Here is a 19,432-nt window from a genome sequence, read left to right as displayed (position 1 = left end):
GTGGGTGAGGTTCGATACCGGATAAGGTGAGCTTATTGTTCAGTTGTGTGACAATTGAAGACGGTTCGGTGCTGGATCTTAAGCAGAGAACAATAGTGCCAGGCAAACCTTTGAATGGCCTTGGCTCGCACAAAGTACTTGTCTGGACCGGCCATAAGGTAGCTCATAGCTCCACGAATGTGAGGTCTATTTTGACGTCATGTACGGCATGTGATATGCAGGTACGGCGTCCAGACAATCGAATCACAGCCCGCGATCTGCGGACAATGCCAGGGAGTCCGCGTTGCCGCACTCATGTCCGCGTCGATAGATCGTACAGGACCGTCTCTTTGACAAATCGAACCTCTGGCGGCGAGGGATGTTGCTGAGGAGGATCGGACATAAGACGGAATTGAGTTTCCATAGCCAACGGCCCGACACGACCCGCTGCTCCTGCGGCCGCTTCGCTCACAAAGCGAGAAGATAACACTCCATCCTTCAGCGTTCGCAGCACCTTGATGAGGTGAACTGCCGAAACACCAGCCTGCGAGGACATGTATGGCTCGCCCAGCGATCGGAGACTTCTCGATGAAGTTGCACAGCCGCTCCCAGCCCATCCGGCGCCTCTCGATGCGCGGATTTTTTGATGTGCTAGCTGTGCTAGTACCGAGAGCAAGAAAGAGTTGTGAATATCCTTGGATCTGGAATCTCGAGACACGTCAATACATGTCCGCTGTCATTTTCAAATGCTGAGCTGTTCTTGCATGGGCAACGAGCCGCAGACGTGAAGGAATCCAATCCTAGCTCACGTGGATTGTGGGTCCCTGACTCTCCGGACGTCAGGTCATCAATTACTCTGTTTTCGAAGCCTCAGCAGTTGTAATAGAAAGCATCAGCCACCTTTTGGCAAACTGAAACAATCCCACTACACAGCTCCATCGTTCGACTGCTCTTCCGCGATATGGCTTGATCGGTCACTACTGATGGAGTCAGGTCTTTCACATTCACCAGTCACCAAGGCTCTCCCCTCTGCACGGCCTTCCGGATGACTCAAGACCTCAATTTGGTCTTTCGTGCTTGGATCTTACACCGTGGCAGTACAGGAACGCTCATTGCTGCCACGGCAGGATTCGGATTTCCCTTTCTGGCTTTTGACTCATCGGCGGAGAGCCAAGTCTCGCCTGGTTTGCACTTTCCTTTTAGAGGTACTGAGGGGTGGCTGGCAGTACGAAAGCCTATACAAGCCCATGAGAGACTGTTGAACCACACCCTCGGTCCTTTGTCTCTCCCATATACATACCTCGCAGCAACCAAGATGCTTTTCCTGCTCTCTTCTTGACCCTCTGTGATTTGAACAGCTCTAATTACTTCCAGGTATGGATACTCCCATCGCCCATCTCAAACACCAGCGTTTTCAAGGATGATCTAGCATTCACTCGCCGTTCCAATGCGAAAAATGAGGAAGTTCTTTGCTACAATCCCAAACTGTTATCTGATCAAGACGCGTCTCCATTTTCATGGACATCACTCGCCAGCACACAAACCAGCGACTAATACTTACAGGTGTTGTTTGACCTTTAGCGGTAGTGTGCGATGGAAACTGTATGTTTGATGCTATACCCACTCTCGCAGGCCACAGCAGATTTCGTTGACAGGAGATGAAGTCTCGAAACATACTTTCGCAAACCCATGGACATCCCTAAGATTGACCCATGTCTTTCCAGCCCCCTTCCGTCTCGCCGGGACGATAACAATCCTCGCGAGGGGCAATCGCGAGCGCAGCTGGCTGGCTTCACCGCCCTCTTGCAACCAGCACGATCATCATGGCCCAAAGGACTGTTGTCGAATTCGATCAGGCTTTGCTCGTCTGAGGCGACTGCCCGATACTTCACATGTAAATCTCGGGTACTGTGGACCAAGCAACACTATAAGCCACACCAATGGTCAACAAAACGGCATCAGATGACCCAGTCGACAAGCCTAATGATATCGAAAGCGTCCAGGTGTCCGAACGCGCGTCCACGGCACTTTACCTCGAAGACCTGCAGCGGAGAATCATGGCGGAATATCACACCAAGGACTTTAAAAACTCTACTCTCCTGCACACACACCTTGACGATGACTACTATGTAGTGGAAGGCTCGAAATCTGAGCATTCGCCAACCTTCGCTGAAAGCCGCCAGGAGGTCTTGGACAACGTCGAAAGAGCTATCAAGAACGACAAAGGATTTGCATGGACAATCAATAACGTGACCGTCAATGTCCATCGAGGTAAAAGCAGCGCCGAGGTCTGTTTCGTTGTCCACGAGAGACATACTATGAATTGCAACAAACTCTGGAGGGAGAACTGCGGTCTAAGCTACTTCAGAAGGCGACTCGAAGATGGAGTTTGGGTCACGCACCGGTAGGTGATCTTCTATCAATGGGCAAGCCTTGCAGCTGAAAGACAGGATCTTCGCAGACATTACATCCTTCTTGGCGGCGGACCGCAAGTGGCATGGTGAAAGATTACACGGGCTTGCTTTGTCGATGTCCTAGCAAAGAAGACTTTTCTGGACATTTTTATTGACTTCTTCCAATGCAATTGTCCTGGCTCCTTTGTTGAGAATCACCGAATCTGTCTATTTCGAGTCTTTCATCAATGGCATACAACGACGATACAACGGCCATGGCTTTTCGAAAGCAACAAAGACACATGTGTTATTAAAGCAAACGAGATTACCCCCAATCTCAGACCTCTCCTTCTTCACACCGTCCGCTCTCTCGAATCCACCGTCTGTCAAGTTCCAACACACTCACACCCTCCAGCGTCTGGTACGCTTGCTTCGACCTCCCAACGAACGACTGCTTGACCAGACACCAACCACACTTGCGGATTCAAGAGAGAACCACTCCCGCAACATCAACTACACCAATCAGTACTCTGGTAGCACTGATACATCCCCAAAACATGGACGACTTCAACTTGCAGGCCGTGAAAGACTTCAACTTCGCCATGGCTTCTGATACCGAGACTGGCTATGCAACCACTGATACGGAGCCCTTCACAGATGACCAGTTTGATCAGTTTGGCCAGCTCCCTGCTGACAACTTCTTCCAACCTCAACCAGCCCCGACGATGCCTTCTGCTCCGCCTCCTGGTGATGTCCCCGCTCAAAACTACCACCCTGACTTAGGCTGGTGGAATCCAGCAGGCCCATACGCCCCCGGAGCACACTACAATGCAGCTCTTGGTTGGCACTTCCCCATCAGCCCACCTAGATTCCCAACAGCCCCGGCATCAGCATTCGGCACTGCCATCCTCTCTGGTTATGGCACTCCTCAGGAGATGCAACCTGCACTCCCGAAGTTGTCTGCACCATTCAACCCCCCACAGCAGTTCCCGCCTCCAGCACCAATGTTCACTCAGGGCCCTCAGCATGTTCCATCCCTTGGTGTACCTCAGCCTCCTGCGGTAGGTTTGGTTGGCTACTATCCTCCTCAACCAGCCCCAGCTAACCTTTCTGCGCAGCGCACGCAATCCACTCGTTCGTCGCAGACGCCTCGTGCGCAGACTCCCCACAAGCAGCCAGCTCGCGCTCCAAGCACGACACCAAAGCGCAAGGCTCAGCTCAGCCACAGAGGCGTCGGCCGCAACAACAAGAAGTTGAGTCTCGACCGAGCCTGCACGTGCAAGCCTCGCCCAAAGCGAATTGGCCGTCCACCCAATGCCTTCATCCTCTATCGCAAGCAGACTAGAATGCAAGTCACGAGAGATCTCAACACCCAAGACAACTCTCTGATCTCCATTGAGGTCGGCAAGCGATGGCACGCTCTCGGTGTCGATGGCCAAGCGCCATACCGTGAGCAGGCCGCTGAGGCCAAGCGCCAGCATGAGCTCGCCCACCCAGGCTACCACTACGCTCCCAATGAGCGCGCCATCCATGACTTTGGTGATGAGGCCTGTACCTGTGGTGCTTACCAGGCCAATGTCAAATACCGCGCCATGAGAGATGCTCAGCTCCGCAAGCCAGGCCAAGCCATCGCAACTGGTCCCCAAGGCCCGGTCTACGCCGCCTCTGAGTCTGATCTCTACGCCGAGCCAGAGGAGCTTGATGACTTCGACTCTGACGCCTTCTCCGCTGACCTGCCCACTCGCTCCAAGTCTTCCAACAAGCGCAAGCGAGCCCCTGAGTCCATGGATGTCGACACGCCTGTCTCCAAGCGTCCAACACGCGGGACCAAGAAGGGCAAGTCCTACGCAGAGCCCTCCGACACCGAGACCGACGTCGTCGCCCAGCCCTCATCCTCCCGCAAGCCCTCCTCTCGCACTCGCCCCACAGCCATCTCGACCTCCCGCAACGCCAGCACCGCGAACCGCCAAGCCCCGCTCGACATGGCGGATGCCTTTGCCGAGTACGAGTTCACGGACTTCCTCGACACCACGGACGACTTCGCCGGCGGCTTCAACTACGGCGACATCGTCGACTTCTCACCGACGCCGTCCAGGAGAACTTCCAGCCGGAAGTCCTCCGGCAAGACCAAGAAGGCGTCGACGGGTTCCAAGGGCAGTCCTACTCGCCGCAGTGCTAGGATCGCCACGCTGGAGTAAGGGTAAGGCACCACTTCTCTGTTTCTTTTTGCTTTGCTTCGCTTTGAGAGTTTTTCGTATTTCTGGGAGGGACATCTTCATCATCAACATCATTAGCAACAACGCGACTTTTTCCTCTGAACGATTCGAGGACTGAGATTTGATAGCAGACCTGTAGCAAGGGGCCGGAACATTCGTGTTCAGGAGCTCCAACTGCGCAGACTACTATCAGTCCCGAAACTCATCGTGATGAGGACTTATGCACAGGATTGTATGAGTATTTGGGAAAAGGGGTTAAGGCCCACAGGTTAATAGTTAGAAATGGGCGGTTTTTTGGGCGATCTCTCTCTAGTATTTCTTACTTTTCTCTTCCCCTTGAGCACACTGACCTTGATCGACAGCTCATGTCAGCACGTAACAGAAAACGTCTTTGATACACGTCGTAGGTAGAATGCTGTACAACCGTATTGATCATGATTGATCGCTGGACCTCATTCGCCACCCAATATCGTCCTTTGATCATCAAAGCGCCTCAAACGCCACAGAACACCGTTGCCAATCCTTTGTCACATTGCCATCTTTTTCTCACACAAAGCCAGATGAAATTACTCCGATCGCTGGTAGATACCCGCGACCATTGCGTGATCTCTCTCGAATGGTTCCAGAGTGAGCTGCTCCTTTGGCTTGATGCGCTCCTCTCGCAGCTTAGTAACCTCTCTTGCGAACACTGCCTCGGGAGCAGCGGTGCTGTCGATACAGTTGGCCTTGATGGAGACAACGACACCACCGCCGACCTTGAGGAACTGATGGGCGTTGAGACCGACGATACGTGCTTGATCGGGCTGGGCGACATCGGCGAAGATGCAGTCGACCATGCCGACGAGCATGCGGTACTTGAGCGGGTGACGGGCGTCCTCGATGATTGGGATGACATTCGTTCGGTGGGTAGCCATGTTGATCAGGTCACGTCCTGAGCGATGCGAGAACTCGACAGCATAGACGGTACCGGTTGGGCCGACGATGTCAGCAACGTGTGAGACCGAAGTACCAGACGCTGAACCAAGGTATAGCACCTTCTTGCCAGGACCCATGTAGATGTTGTCCATACCACCCAAGATACCAGCTGCCAACTTCGAACGGAAGGGGTTCCACACACGGTACTCGGTCTTGGTCGTGGGTGCATCGCCGTTGGTCGCGTCGCCGGTGGTAGTCGAAGGAGTGTCGATGGAGATGCGCTTTTCGCCGTAGACGGCCTCGCCGGGAGTCAGGTTCTTAGTGACGAGCAGATCTTCCTTGCCGCGGGCAACGAAGACACCTGGATGTCTGTGTGGTTCGATGATGACTTTTTGGCCACCCTGGACATGATTAGACCTCATATTCGAACGTCTGTCGTGATCTCTGCAGCCATACCTTTGCTCCAGGGCCTCCGCCTCGTCCACCGCGTGCACCACCCCTGCCACCGCGAGGACCGCCGCGGGGAGCGCCCCTCCCACCTCTGGGACCACCACGTCCTCTGTCGCCGCCGCCGAAGCCACCTACAGCTCGATTAGCACTTGCCCACAAATTTCTGAGCTCTGATCGTGTGCGCACCTCTGCCACCACCGCGGCCACCACGGTCAAAGCCGCCACGTCCACCTCTTGCACCTCCTCTGCCACGATCGCCGCCGCCGCCACGGCCTCCTCTTGGTGTGAAAGCCATTATGTGTTGTCCGTATGGATATGTGCGTTCGTGGAGATGGAAGGTAGCTTTTCGCAACTTGAAATCCAGTCTTTCAAATTTACTGGAGCTAGCATTTAAAGTTGTCGCTAGTCCCAGATTAGTTTGGCTTTACGCCAAGCCAACCCTCGCACCTGCCATTTACTCCAGACGTCGTGTCGCAAAACTTCTCGCTCAAGGTCGACGATACCACCACCCGCCGTTCAGCAATCCGTCAAAATGGTCCGCTACGCTGCTGAACACATTGAGCCCGCCAAGAGCGCTCGCGGTAATTACGACTTCGCAGAATGAGATACAGCCAATACTGACGAATTTTCGACACCAGCTCGCGGCTCATACCTCCGGGTCTCCTTCAAAAACACTCGCGAGACCGCCCAGGCCATCAACGGATGGAAGCTCGCGCGCGCCGCCACCTACCTCGAGAACGTCCAGAACAAGAGCGAGGCCGTTCCAATGCGACGATATGCCGGGAGCACTGGCCGTACTGCCCAAGGTATGTACGCAGCCCATCGCTGAGAGATGCGGCGCCATGTGCGAGGATGCATAGGTGGATAAAAGAACAACATACTGAGACCTTGTGATACAGGCAAGCAGTTCGGTGTCTCCAAGGCCCGCTGGCCCGTCAAGTCGGCCGAGTTTCTTTTGAGCTTGCTCAAGAACGCTGAGGCCAACGCCGATACCAAGGGTCTCGATACCAGCAACTTGATTGTCAAGCACATTCAGGTCAACCAGGCCCCCAAGCAGCGCCGCCGCACATACCGTGCTCACGGTCGTGTATGTTATAAACTTCTCCACGGTCTTCTACGAGTTCAGCCACTGACATGTTCACAGATCAACCCATACATGTCCAACCCATGCCACATCGAGCTCATCCTCACCGAGGGCGAGGAGGTTGTCCAGAAAGCCCCTGAGGCCGTCGCTCGTGCCACTGGCAATAGCTCCCACCTCAACTCCCGCCAGCGTGCTCAGCGCACCCGCAAGTTCCTCCAGCTCACCCCAGCCCAGTAGAGGGAGATGAATAGACGGGATGGGAGTTTTGACGCATTGAACGGATCGGCGCACGGTACTCGCCCATGATGGCGACGGGAAAGGGTTCTGCGGTGAAATGCAGATGCATTGCAGTTTAGCGAAGTCTATAGCTGTTTCTGTCTTCCGCAGCGTCTATCCAGACACAATGAAAAGCTTCAAAGTCACGCCATATTCTTGCATCAGTTCCCAACGCCATGCTCTCATAACCGTGAATTTCTATCTCTATCCTTGTCTCCCCGAACGCCTCTATCCGGAAGGTTACCTCCAACTTCGTCGCCAGACTCCTTCGCTTCGTTTTGGGCGTCGTTGAAAGCATTCGGATCAGTCAGGAAGCTCTCATCGCCGGAAAAGTGCCTGTGACGGGCGGTGAATGTAAGCAAGATGATTAGACATCCGCACCGGTGACTTTCCCGGCCTGTGCCTTCTCCATCTCAAAGTTCCTGCAAACAACATCAAGGCTCGTAAGTGGGTCCAGTGGAAAGCAGACATCGAAGACGTAGACATAGAAGAAGGAAAAGGGGGCATCAGGTTTAGCTTACCATCCTCTCTCCTCGCCACCATCGAGAAATGAACAATCGCCGTTGACCACGCAGTCCCAACCGCCAGCTACGCCGTTGCCATTCCGCCAGTCGACGTCAGGTACGTCATCTGGCTTGTCGGCGCTCCAAGTGACAGGGGCGTGCACTCCGTTCGTCAAGGCCTCGCCCTTCTTCCGCCGCACGTACTTACTGAAGCTGCAGGTAAAGCAATTGAAGTCGTCCTCGCCCTCGTCCTCTGGCATCCGTCCGGTGAGCACCCTGCCGATGGCGATCATGACCGCGGCGTGAGTGCAGATGAGCAGAGTCTTGGGTCCATTGGGATCCTTGTCAGCTTGCTCGACGAGTTGCTTGAGAGCATAAGCTACACGATCGTGTAGCTGAGGAATGCTCTCGCCCTTCGTACTCGGAACGATGGATGGAGGGACTGAGGCGTGCAGATGATCGAAATGCCGGTCGAGCTCGGTCTTGTCCGCGGGGGAGGGATGGTCGAAACGTGCGAGGCCATAGAACTCGCCCACGCCAGGCTCGATGTTGATGCGGATGGGCTTGCGGGCGGCCAGAGCGGTCGTGAAGGGTTTCAGAGTTTGCAGGCAGCGGTAGAAGGGCGAGCTGTAGATCAGGTCGACAGGTGGATCGAGAGCCAGGAGATGCTCGCCCAGTTGCTCAGCCTGCTTGACTCCATAGCCAGAAAGCGCGGGATCCGCAACGATTCCGGTTGGTGATGGGATGTTCGAGGAGTATGTACCTGTCGAAGGGTCGACGGACCTCTTTCGTGCTCAGTTGTTGCTTCGTACCTCGCGTTCGAGGATGCTCACCAGTTGGAGCGGTACTGGGAATACGCGGTCAGTTTTTGCTTTGTACCTTGATTTCGAGGATGCTCTTCGTATAGCCTCGGATTGCTATCTGTCGACGTGAAGTCTTGATGCGTGCCAATGTGTGCTTCCTCGTCGTCACATGCGATTCAATTCCATCATGCCTGCCAGAAGGGGCAATATCCACGTGCTCGCGCCATCTCGCTTTCGGTTGGTGCCGCTTTGCCAGATGGGCATCAGGGATCTGAAGAGAAGGGTTGTGTACTTACCCCATGCCGCACGACGTAGATTGCCTCGAGAACCATCGTCGCGAATCTATCTGTTGAGTTGTTGTTTGTATGTTGGATGGTTTGTGATCTTGGCTGGTTTCAGAGGAAGGGAAGGACCTTGCTAGCGTAACGCCCGGAAAATTCAAGTTTTGCCGAGGAAGGAGCAAACAACCGGGTAAACAAGGACCGTGATGTCGACCTGGCGAGTGAATGTTGTGCCTCTCAACTTCTCTTCCCAACAACTACCAATACATCCGCATACACGGCCCGAATGTGTGCGATATGTCTTGGCGCTTGAGGACAGTACCCGGCGACTCTGACGTCTGGCGTCGGCTTCGCTGCGATCGCGAAGACAGCTGAATCCTACGAACACTTCCTCGTTCAGGAGCATGTGCGATGTGAGGACTGCATACCACCGGCGAAAATAGCCTCGCATTGCGATAAGTCTTCTCGTGGCGGGTTAGGAATATAGCTGTTTGGAAGCCTGCATGGATTCCGCGATGGAGTATAACACTTACATGTTCTCTCTCTAAGTCTGAAAGGATTCTTGTGCTACTCGTATTTCTTTCCTCCATAAAGATCGAGGCCCTGCTTACTTAACTTCACACTTTCTATCGCTTTCATTCGCGGCAGTAACAGTACTTATTAACTGACTCGATTCGACTGCTTCGAACATGGCCACATCTAATGGAGCTAATGGAGAGAGCAAACCAGACGCCTTGGAGTTCAGGCCATCCAAGTTCTGGAAAGAACAAGACTTCCAGTCGTCCGCTAGGTCCATCTCACTATCTTTTTGACAATGAACAAGACTCTATGCTAACGACCCGATAGACTTCACATGCAACATTGGATCTGGCTCTATACACTCGGCTATAACTTGGATCCCAAGATCGATGTCTCCAAAGATGACCCCATCCGCATCGCAGACATCGCCTGCTGCAACGGGGCTTGGATACTCGACGTCCATCAAGAGTATCCCAACGCCACGATCAACGGCTTTGATCTGACGCCTGCGCATTTTCCGGCTGCTGGATGGTTGTCCCCCGACATCAGCTTCCATGCCTGGGATGTCTTCACGGAGGTGCCGGACCAATATGTTGGAGTGTTCGATGTCGTGCATGTACGGGCGCTCTCCAGTGCGATCTTGGACAATAAGGTTGAGCCTGTGTTGGACAATTTGCTCAAGATGCTTAAGCCTGGCGGGTGAGTCCTTTTCGATGACCGGGCAGACGAGAAGCGGGCTAACGTATCTTTAGATACATTCAATGGGACGAAGGAGACAGCTCAGCGACGAGGGCAGACGTTCCCTCAAATAACCCAAAGCTCCAATCGGTAGCAACCACAGCTCTTGTCCACTTCTTCCATAGATCACAGCAGGCGGCTGCCCATATGAGCCCCGAATGGCTCTATACTCTCCCGAAAACGCTGCAGTCGAGGGGCTGCGAAGTTCTGATTGAGCAATGGCTGCCAGCCAAAGGGGAGCTTCAGCGGGCCTGGTGCGACAACTTCTTGACGGTGTGGCATGGTGTGATAGCGAAGTTACCCGAGACAGAGTTTCCCGTGCCGGCGATTGAAGGCTTGCAGGAGAAGATGTCGAGGGCGTCGTTCTATGAAGTGTTGCAGAAAGCCGCCGCGGAGTGTGCGCAAGGAGTGTTCATTAATTGCGACTTTTGTACGTTCGTGTGCAGGAAGGCAGTGTGAAGATGTAGACGAACTCATCAACGAGACTCATCCTCTTGCCGCTTCCACACCAAACTAAACAACTTATACCTCAACTCCGTCCTCGACACATACGGCACCCATGCCCTCCCTCCAATCGTCGCCGGCCCCGTCCACTCCGAAACCTCCTTCCCAGCACCGTCCTGCAATACCCACCCCTCAATCTCCCCACACTCCTTCTGAATCCCCTCAACAATCCCCTTAAACAAATGATCCACCTTAAAATCCAACGTCTCCAACTCCAACACGAACTCTCTCGCTTTCCTCACGCCAGAATTAAACTTCAACAACCTCCAGATCCACTCAATGTCCATCGCAAGAGCCGAATCGTTCTCCCACCACCACCAGTCCGTATGCCTCACAGTCACAACGATCCTCGGCGGAATCGGCTGCGTCGAAGAGAGCAAATACGTCAACTGCCAACTTTCCAACCACGCCAATTGACCGAAGAAGCGCATCTCTCGCAAGTTTTCGCCGTTCTGAGCCGTAAGTCCAGCCATAAAGCGCTTGTATCTCTCTTCCTCGGTAATCCACCGCGTCTTAGGTCGACGGAGGGAGTATCTGCTGCCTAAAACTGGTGCTCTGCGTGTCCATTCTGGCCGCCGCTCTTCGGCTTTGAACCAGAATGTTGGACAGGATTGATGGAGGGGGAGATGGTTTGTTTCGAGCCAGATGAGGCGGCAGGTCAGGAGAAGAGCGGTGTCGGTTTTTGGCTTTGTGTGGTGGCCTGGGCGGTAGTAGTAGTCCTCTTCTTTGTATGGATGAGAAGGATCATCGTAAGGTTGAGTTGCGAGTTCGAAGATGGTCGTGCGCAGTTCTGCTGGCAAGACTGCAAAGAGTGGTGAATCCTCTTGAAGATTGCATTTCGAGAGTGAGTCTTCGGTCACTCGCCTTTCTACTCCTGTGGCGTGGTGGGTGGGAAGTAAGAGTGTCTGCGGGTCGTGCTTCTTGTGCGAAGCCATGATGCTGGATATCCGACTCAAGAAGCCGAAAGGTCGTGTCATTCAGTAACGACGAAGATTCGTCGATGCACAATCTATATATCTGGAGGGTGTGGGTGTGAGTCCTCAATGAAGGATTCAAGGTTGGAGGCGTGGTTGCCTGAAGAGGGGCTTGCGCAGCACAAGAATTCTGGGAAGTCAAATGTGAGAGCTGTGAACGTGGGACGGGAAAACATTGGATGTCAGAAGCAGAATCGACTTTTTATACTGCGTGCAGCTACAGCCTTTTACGCCGCGCTAAGTTCATGCACCCACAAGTCCACTTGACTTCCATTCATGCCGACATCTAGTAGAAGAAACCAAGGATCTTGCCAGCGACGTGCTTTCTCCTGGCCTCCTCGTGGTCCATGATACCGGCAGAGGTGGTGAGGACGACGTATCCGAACTGACGCGAGGGAAGGAGCTTGGTGACCCACTTCTCCATATCGCGGAGCTGGATGTTGTAGCGAGGGCTGATGACACCGGTCTTGTTGAGGCTGGATGTATGTCAGTCTTTGGTTCTTGAGCTCTTGCAAGGGCATGCACATACCGGCCGTTCAGCTGAATGACGATCTTGCCGTTGCGGTGGTCGTCGACCTCCTCGAACTCGCCGATGTAGCCTGGATACAAATCAGCATTTGTCGCGAGAGATTAAACGTGCCTCATCAGCCGAAAATTCCGAAGACGTGTAAGATCCTCGCCGTTAAGTGTCAATCTTCCGAGCACTTAAAGGGCGTTGGTCGTGGGGCAGTATGAGACCATTGCCTAGTTATCAACCCGGGTGCAGTTTGTGCATTTGTGTGCTTGTGTAAGGGTATCCTCCTCTTGCGCTGATGTCGAGGCACGTAGTGGTATTTCCGAGGCTTACCGTGGCGCTGCATGACCTGGAGGAACTTGACGATGACCTTGGAGGATGGTCGGATCATGACCTGGCGCTTGCCGGTCTTCTCGGCGTTGTTGATGGCATTGAGCGCATCGTTGAGGACGGAAGTCTTGACCATTTTGGCGGTTGGATGAGATTCTCAGGGCGCGATTTGCGGCGTGAGGTGTCTGCGGCGGTGCTGTTAGCCTTCAAGAGCCATCGTGAGCGCAAAGAGTGCCCTCCGGTGCGAGACCGCAAGAGTTCTGAGGCTCGGTCGAGACAGGCGCTGCGGTGTCATTGCAAGTCGTCGCAATGAGCGCAGGCCATGGCTACCTGAAGGGCATCTCTTGCTGTGTATCGTCCACCAACATACCTCAGATTGACAGCGGCGAGCTTTTGGAAAGAGTTGGCTGATGAAGTTGTTGGAGGTTCGCAACAAGTCTGGCAGGAGCGAAAAAGAGCGTGGTGCCAAGATTACACGGCTCGAGCCGCCACCCGTGACTCGCTAGGTCGAAGTCCAGAAAGCGAAACCCTGACAACCGCGGGGCAGCACCCAACTTTTTCCTCGACCTCCACCACCTCCAAATATCACTGTCGTTCTTTGCTCTCCCCTCCTCCAGATACCCAACCCGAAAGCTCTTCCTGTCCGACCGCCAACATGATTATCTACAAGGTATGTGCAAGCGTCGACCGGCCACTGGCACGCAGGTGGAAGGGAAGGGGTCTACAGCAGACATCTGCAGCGGGCAACGACATTGTCACAGGTCAAAGAGCCTCGAGATCGCATGGTCAGAGTCGATTTATTGCGGACTCTGTGCCCCAGAACTGACTTTTCCCCCTTCACCAACGTGCCTGGCGATCTTCCGCCCGGCCTTCTTCTCCAAGCCTCACCCCACTGACCACACCATGCGCACAGGACCTCATCACCGGCGACGAGATCGTCTCCGACTCTTACGACCTCAAGGAGGTTGACGGCGCTGTCTACGAGGCCGACTGCAAGAAGATCACGATCGGTGGCGAGGACTTCGACGTCGGCGGTAACCCCTCTGCTGAGGAGGGCGGCGAGGATGTCGACGACACAAAGGAGACCGTTATCGACATCGTCCACTCCTTCCGCCTCAACTCCACCTCCTTCGACAAGAAGAGCTATCTCACCCATCTCAAGGGCTACATGAAGCAGGTCAAGGAGGGCCTCAAGAAGAACGGTGCCAGCGACGAGACCATCACCGAGTTCGAGAAGAACGCACAGGGATACGCCAAGAAGATCGTTAGCAACTTCAAGGACTACGAGTTCTTCACGGGCGAGTCCATGGACCCAGATGGAATGTGAGTGTATTTTGAGTGCTAGCTCCAAGAGTCGTCACTGATTTTCCACGCAGGATCGTCCTCCTCAACTACCGCGAGGATGGCATCACTCCATTCGTGACTGTCTGGAAGCACGGTCTCACCGAGATGAAGGTCTAGAAGGTCATTAGCATGTTGCGTGTTGGAGAGCGTTTTGGGGGGAAGAGCCTGCATTGCCAGGGCACCAAAAGTCATACATACATTGACGCGCCCTTGGAGTTTGGGGCTAGAGTTATGCCAGACACGACTTACTCATCTACATGGCCTCTCTGGCCCTCTGCAGCTGAATACGACTTTCTGTTCTTGAGCGAGCACGCGCTGGCTGTTCCAGCTGACTCTCTCCTCCCACGCCTTTTCATTTGAGGTCACCTGGTCGTGCTTCACATGGATATCGCCCTTATCTATCGACTAGGATACGCGCTTCACCGTCAGACCGCGTTGCCTGCACGCCTCAGTTCACAATCGGCCACGTGCAGTCCAACGTCCTTACCCCGGCAACCTCAGGCAACAACCAATCACCTGCCTTGGCTTAGCGCGGCCGCTCTCCGGAGCCGTCCCAAAGTCTCACACTGTTTGCTCTTTAATGTTCACTTCCCGTCTGACCTCAGGCATTGTTTTGTTTGACGTGCCACATGCCCAATGCTACCCCTATACATATAGAAAGGCATCGGCCCCTTGGCCGCGCCATTGGGATGGCGAAAAAGCGGAAAAGCTCTGAGATGGTCCCTCATACAACGCCAGAAGCACGGCGGCAGCAGAAGCCAATGGAACTATCACACGACCTCGCTCAATTCTGCCATGACGCCGGAATTGCCTTACCTATAGATGACCGTATCTCTCCTGCCAAGGACCAGAACGGCATCGGACATAAGATCGTGGGATCGTATCGGCTCTTGTGGTGGAAGAACAAACCTGCGTTGGAGATTGCTATCAACCAATTCTTCAGAAGTCTTCCCTCCACTCCAAACAGCACTTCAGAGTTTGTCAAGCTCGAATTGATATATGAGGCTCTGAGGGGACCGGCGGAGATGGCCAAAAACCAGAGCATGACACCAAGGACCGCCAGGATTGTCGAGAATGCCTTCGAGCCAATGCAAGCTGACCCACCATCACCATCCCCAACACCAGCTAAGACCAAGGGCAAAGGCATCAAGGGTCATTTCACAGCGACTAAATCGGTAGCAAAAGGGCCACGAGACGACGGCACCTCTGTTTACTATTCTGCCAAAACTTCAATGGCACCTCCTGCGGCAGATACATCCTTCACAACTGCTGCTACGAAGTCCTTCGACGGGCTGTTCCAATCCAGTCCGCGCCAAGCGACTCAAGACACGGCAGCGACCTCATTCAGCGATATGTCTACTTCGCCCAGACGGCGAGAATCCAACTACTTGTCCTCACTTTCTACGACCGAATGTGGCGAGCTGATGAACAAGCTTGAGGAGGTTGAGTCATCTCAGAAGTCAAAGGCTACAGACAAGACAGCACGACCGACTCTACCGCTATTTGCACCCTCAACCCAGTCACTTCGCGACACAGAAACTACATGGGGCTCTTCACTCGACACCAGCGCATATGAAGAGGGCCAGAAAGACGTCGACCAGTTCATAGCTAACGGCTATTACTGGCAGAAGCGAGACAGCGGCGTGGTTAGCGAAGAAGAATTCGAGACCGCGGATGAGCACATTGAATCGCCGAAGCGTCAGAAACTGAGCACAAAGCTTCAGACTTGTCCTGAGAATGCCGCGGATACAGAACCGGCTCAATTCCGACCCTCACATGGGTTTGCGCAATTGCAGCTTCCCGGCGTGTTTTCTTCACTGCCATTCTACATCCAATGGGAGGCACAGCGCCTACTTCAAGCTCAGATTGTGACGCCGCAAAGGTTACTGGACCAGTGGCGGACAAAATCCTTGCAGGAGCTGTATCAGATCGCGTCGCAGCAGGAAAAGCCATTCTCTAGAGCTTTCAACGCCGAGCATCCTGACTACCAAGACATGACATTCACTGGAAAGCTGCAATTTGCAGTGTCGAGCAACGGCGTACTATTCGATATGAAGCTTCAATATCCCAGCAAAGGCACCACTTCCGATCTGCAGCGTCGATTTGGCAGTGAAAGGATCCTCTACGTTGACATGCCGAGCCTCAACAAACCACCAGCCTTCTTGAAAGGCAAAAACCTCATGAGACGATTTGAAGAAATGGCTGAGACTCCACAAACATTCCTCGGTCGACGATGGTTCCTCCTTCTTACCCAAGCTCACAAGAAGAGGAAGAAGTCTGACCTGGCAGTAACTAAGCCTGGGGCTAGCCGGCTTGTGTTTGTCGCCATTGACCACGAAACCACACTACATGACGTAGTCTCCTACGTTGTGCCGCACCGCGAGAACGCGAAACAGGCCGCGCGGAAACTCTACTCGAGATTCGAACTTGTGGTATCCGCCAGCAAGCCGGCAGTTGCTTTTCAGCCAAAGGACATTGACTATGGCGTCGAGGACCAGCGTGCGACTTCGGATCCTGCCGACAATAGGTTCTTGGACCCAGCCCTCATGCAGTACTTCTATGAGCCAGAGGTGTCTGCAAGGGAGATGAGTGATGGATGCTGCGAAATGTCGCTTTCCACCGCGCGTGAAGTTGCGACGGCGTTGGGGAGAACAGACATGCCCTCCGCGGTCCAGTGTCGCATTGCTGGAAGCAAAGGAATCTGGTACCGAAGACTACGTCAAGCAGGACACACCGACGAACACGACGAATGTCCAAGCCATCACATCAAGATTGCGAGGACGCAGATCAAAGTCCTAAGAGATTCACTGTTGGACTGTGACCCTGGAACGCTGGTCCTAAACGTCCTGAAGGCCAACTCTCCCGCAAGGAGATCTTTACTGCACATTGGGTTCTTGCCGATTCTGCTTGATCGAGGCGTGCCACGGGAAGCCATTTTTCAGCCTATTCGAGAGAACATTCAGAGACATTTTGAAGAGCTGCACATGGCCTTGAAGAGCACAAAACCGACGCCATTACGCCGATGGATGCACGCCCAAAACGAAATTTGGGAAGAGCGTAGTCGCAGCGGCGGAATACGAACCCTCGCTGGCTTTCCTCAAGCTCGGGAAGAAAGGATCGTCCAATTACTGGAAGCTGGCTTTGTTCCTAGCCAGGACGCATTCCTTGCTGGCGAGGTGCAGGCCATGGTAGAACATTGGCTGGATGTCACGCGCAAGAATTTCAAGATCCCTCTCGGTCGCTCGACTACTCTGATGGGTATGGCTGACCCCACCGGCACTCTTGAACCAGGTGAGGTTCACGTAAATTTCTCGGCACCATTCAGGGACCACGTCACCGGCGAAGTGCGGTCACTACTGACTGGAGAGGGGTTGGTTGCAAGAAATCCAGCCATGGCGCCGTGGGATATGCAGAAAGTTCGCTTCGTCTTTTGTTCGGAGTTGGCTGACCTTCCGGACATGATCATCTTTTCAGCGAAAGGCAAAAGGCCATTGGCAGAACTTCTCCAAGGGGGCGACTACGATGGTGATACTTTCTGGGTGTGCTGGGAACCAAAGCTAGTCGCACCCTTCAAGAACGCACCTGCACCATGGGGGCCGCCGCAAATCGATTTTTTTGGCATCGACAAGGATCGACAGACGCTGCGAGACTTCGTCACGGATCCGCGGTCTGAATCTCAGTGGTGCCATTTCTTCAGTGAAATGGCAGTGACTCGAATTCGGTTCAACCTTCTGGGTACCGTTACCCGCCTTCACGAATGTCTTGTCTACTTGGAAGGTGGCATTAACTCCGAGATGGCCATTTACCTCGTCCACTTGCATGACTACCTCGTTGACGCGGAAAAACAGGGCTACAACTTCGACGAGGCCGCCTTTCGCCGCTTCAAAGAGAAGATCAAACTACCTAAGAATCTGCCACGGCCTCTCCATTGGGCTTTTACAAAGATAGACGATGATGATGATGAAAGGAACAACATGAGGGCTCCGATTGTGGAGGGCAATGTCATCGATGATGTGTTCCTCAAGATTGTCAAACCCAAGGCCGACGAAGCCATGCACCGCGTGAAGCAAGTCCTCTTTCCAGCCCGACAGTTCATGGATCCGCATTTGGGCAAGTTCCTCGAAGAGACGATAACGTCCGCCCACAAAGGCTCGTTGATTCGAAGAGAGCTCAAAGCCATCGAGAGACCGCTGGAAGACATTCGCCAAGTGTGGAAGACTCACCAGAGGGTGTGGGGTTTCAATGAGCTGGTCTTGCGGCTCCGCACGAAATACGATGCCATCACACCGCACGACACCTTACATCCCACTGTCGTAGAGTGGATGCGGAAGCAAGGCAACGACCTGACGATCTGGGAGAAGCTCAAAGCCTGCGTGTTCGCCAAGCTTCACCACGGAACGCTGCAGCGAGGTAGACTGGTGTTCTCAGTCGCCGGCAGGGATCTTTGCATTATCAAGCATCACGAGGTTGGACCATCACACGCGGTCACGGAGGAGGCGTGGTGCAACTTCAAGATCAGCAACAAACCCAGAGAGATCGAAGAGCTCGTCGACGATGACGACGAACCGGATGCAGGCGAAGCGGATGCAGTAGATCAAGATGACGATGACGGATTCCAGGTGGTGCAGCAGCCTGCCGGCTACTTTTGAGACTTCGCCTCCATCCGGGCCGCAGGCGCGCAAATTATCCAAATGACGGTATGTGAGTGAGTGGTCCCTGTGAGTGCCATCTGAGATGCGGCAGGGAAAGATGATTGGCGTTTTGGTTGAATTTGATTTTCCTCGGCACATGTAACATTCTATGGCGGACATTGAGATACCCCTGCGTTCCTGAAGGCGAGAGGAACGAGCTTGCGTGATAGAGTAGATGCGGATGATGCGTTCAGCGGAAGGCTTGTATCAGTAGCATTTTCCTTGATTGCTGTTCTGAATGCGACATGCTTGTCTTCAAATCTGTATTCATTTCCGATGCGTTTCAACGGTCCTTGTCTCTGAAAGACGGCTTTTTCGCCTGTGTCTCTGCAATGCTTCCCCTTCTCCTGGGTCTTGCCTCTGTCGTGAACTTTGGGTAGCTCTTAAATGTCTGCGTCACTGCCTGAGGCCCGGAACGCAAAAGCCGTGTCTTTCGCGCGAGCATTCATGCCCTTCTCTGCAGCATCCTGTGAGGAGCAGTTGCGTCCGGCGCTTCCGATGTCTCTTAAATCGCGAACTGATCTTGAGTGCTCTTCAAAATTCGCGGTCAGCGCCTCATTTCCACATGCTTTACCAATATCGAAAACTCACCTCCATGTCCAGCGCCACCACCAGTCTTCACTGCTTCGTCCTAAAATGAGTTGTGATCGGAGACGGGGGTGATGTTGGTCTTCGTATGAGTGAGACTGAAGCAATAGCTGTCACCGTGAGGAAAGTGCAGGCAGAGTGAAGCGCCTTCCCCGAGGCACTTGAATATGAAGAGGCCGGCGAAGACGAGGACGAGGTTTCGAATGAGCGCCATGTTGAGTTGGAATGGCATTAGGTGTGTGCTGTGTCGTGGTGGTGGTATGAGGCCTTGTTTGAGAGTCGATGTAGGAGCTCTCCTGGCGCTTTCCCTCGTTTCAAGAGGACCCTGCA

The 19,432-nt window shown here is 53.8% G+C and overlaps 10 protein-coding genes across 10 annotated transcripts; 5 read left to right on the top strand and 5 right to left on the bottom strand.

Annotated features, from left to right (window-relative positions):
* Positions 1–292: 292 nt before the first annotated feature.
* Positions 293–2,478, bottom strand: M409DRAFT_53571 (uncharacterized protein; the record flags this gene model as incomplete). Its single annotated transcript, XM_033812411.1, has 7 exons — positions 293–639; positions 1,068–1,214; positions 1,280–1,322; positions 1,541–1,579; positions 1,657–1,779; positions 2,091–2,269; positions 2,382–2,478. The coding sequence occupies 7 exons, from the start codon at positions 2,476–2,478 to the stop codon at positions 293–295; spliced, it is 975 nt and encodes a 324-aa protein (XP_033669180.1).
* A 451-nt stretch (positions 2,479–2,929) lies between these two features.
* M409DRAFT_21728 (uncharacterized protein) lies at positions 2,930–4,570 on the top strand (the record flags this gene model as incomplete). The annotated part of the gene is made up of 2 exons (XM_033805995.1): positions 2,930–3,433; positions 3,491–4,570. The coding sequence occupies 2 exons, from the start codon at positions 2,930–2,932 to the stop codon at positions 4,568–4,570; spliced, it is 1,584 nt and encodes a 527-aa protein (XP_033669179.1).
* A 584-nt stretch (positions 4,571–5,154) lies between these two features.
* M409DRAFT_36427 (uncharacterized protein) lies at positions 5,155–6,248 on the bottom strand (the record flags this gene model as incomplete). Its single annotated transcript, XM_033810552.1, has 3 exons — positions 5,155–5,904; positions 5,960–6,060; positions 6,140–6,248. 3 exons carry the CDS (start codon positions 6,246–6,248, stop codon positions 5,155–5,157), a joined length of 960 nt encoding a protein of 319 aa, XP_033669178.1.
* A 237-nt stretch (positions 6,249–6,485) lies between these two features.
* Positions 6,486–7,274, top strand: M409DRAFT_21726 (uncharacterized protein; the record flags this gene model as incomplete). Its single annotated transcript, XM_033805994.1, has 4 exons — positions 6,486–6,534; positions 6,592–6,759; positions 6,853–7,040; positions 7,098–7,274. 4 exons carry the CDS (start codon positions 6,486–6,488, stop codon positions 7,272–7,274), a joined length of 582 nt encoding a protein of 193 aa, XP_033669177.1.
* A 556-nt stretch (positions 7,275–7,830) lies between these two features.
* Positions 7,831–8,951, bottom strand: M409DRAFT_21725 (uncharacterized protein; the record flags this gene model as incomplete). The annotated part of the gene is made up of 3 exons (XM_033805993.1): positions 7,831–8,599; positions 8,650–8,663; positions 8,916–8,951. 3 exons carry the CDS (start codon positions 8,949–8,951, stop codon positions 7,831–7,833), a joined length of 819 nt encoding a protein of 272 aa, XP_033669176.1.
* A 638-nt stretch (positions 8,952–9,589) lies between these two features.
* Positions 9,590–10,528, top strand: M409DRAFT_21724 (uncharacterized protein; the record flags this gene model as incomplete). The annotated part of the gene is made up of 4 exons (XM_033805992.1): positions 9,590–9,690; positions 9,747–10,118; positions 10,172–10,440; positions 10,500–10,528. The coding sequence occupies 4 exons, from the start codon at positions 9,590–9,592 to the stop codon at positions 10,526–10,528; spliced, it is 771 nt and encodes a 256-aa protein (XP_033669175.1).
* Positions 10,529–10,633: 105 nt separating this feature from the next.
* On the bottom strand, positions 10,634–11,596 carry M409DRAFT_21723 (uncharacterized protein; the record flags this gene model as incomplete). The annotated part of the gene is made up of 1 exon (XM_033805991.1): positions 10,634–11,596. One exon carries the CDS (start codon positions 11,594–11,596, stop codon positions 10,634–10,636), a length of 963 nt encoding a protein of 320 aa, XP_033669174.1.
* A 325-nt stretch (positions 11,597–11,921) lies between these two features.
* On the bottom strand, positions 11,922–12,615 carry M409DRAFT_36409 (uncharacterized protein; the record flags this gene model as incomplete). The annotated part of the gene is made up of 3 exons (XM_033810548.1): positions 11,922–12,111; positions 12,165–12,234; positions 12,483–12,615. 3 exons carry the CDS (start codon positions 12,613–12,615, stop codon positions 11,922–11,924), a joined length of 393 nt encoding a protein of 130 aa, XP_033669173.1.
* A 519-nt stretch (positions 12,616–13,134) lies between these two features.
* Positions 13,135–13,940, top strand: M409DRAFT_65742 (uncharacterized protein; the record flags this gene model as incomplete). The annotated part of the gene is made up of 3 exons (XM_033816645.1): positions 13,135–13,149; positions 13,393–13,802; positions 13,856–13,940. 3 exons carry the CDS (start codon positions 13,135–13,137, stop codon positions 13,938–13,940), a joined length of 510 nt encoding a protein of 169 aa, XP_033669172.1.
* A 572-nt stretch (positions 13,941–14,512) lies between these two features.
* M409DRAFT_21720 (uncharacterized protein) lies at positions 14,513–18,472 on the top strand (the record flags this gene model as incomplete). Its single annotated transcript, XM_033805990.1, has 1 exon — positions 14,513–18,472. The coding sequence occupies one exon, from the start codon at positions 14,513–14,515 to the stop codon at positions 18,470–18,472; it is 3,960 nt and encodes a 1,319-aa protein (XP_033669171.1).
* Between the last annotated feature and the right edge of the window lie 960 nt (positions 18,473–19,432).

Source organism: Zasmidium cellare, assembly GCF_010093935.1.
Source record: "Zasmidium cellare ATCC 36951 unplaced genomic scaffold M409scaffold_13, whole genome shotgun sequence".
NCBI classification, from domain to species: Eukaryota; Fungi; Ascomycota; class Dothideomycetes; order Mycosphaerellales; family Mycosphaerellaceae; genus Zasmidium; species Zasmidium cellare.
This window is presented reverse-complemented; position numbering and strand designations above follow the sequence as displayed.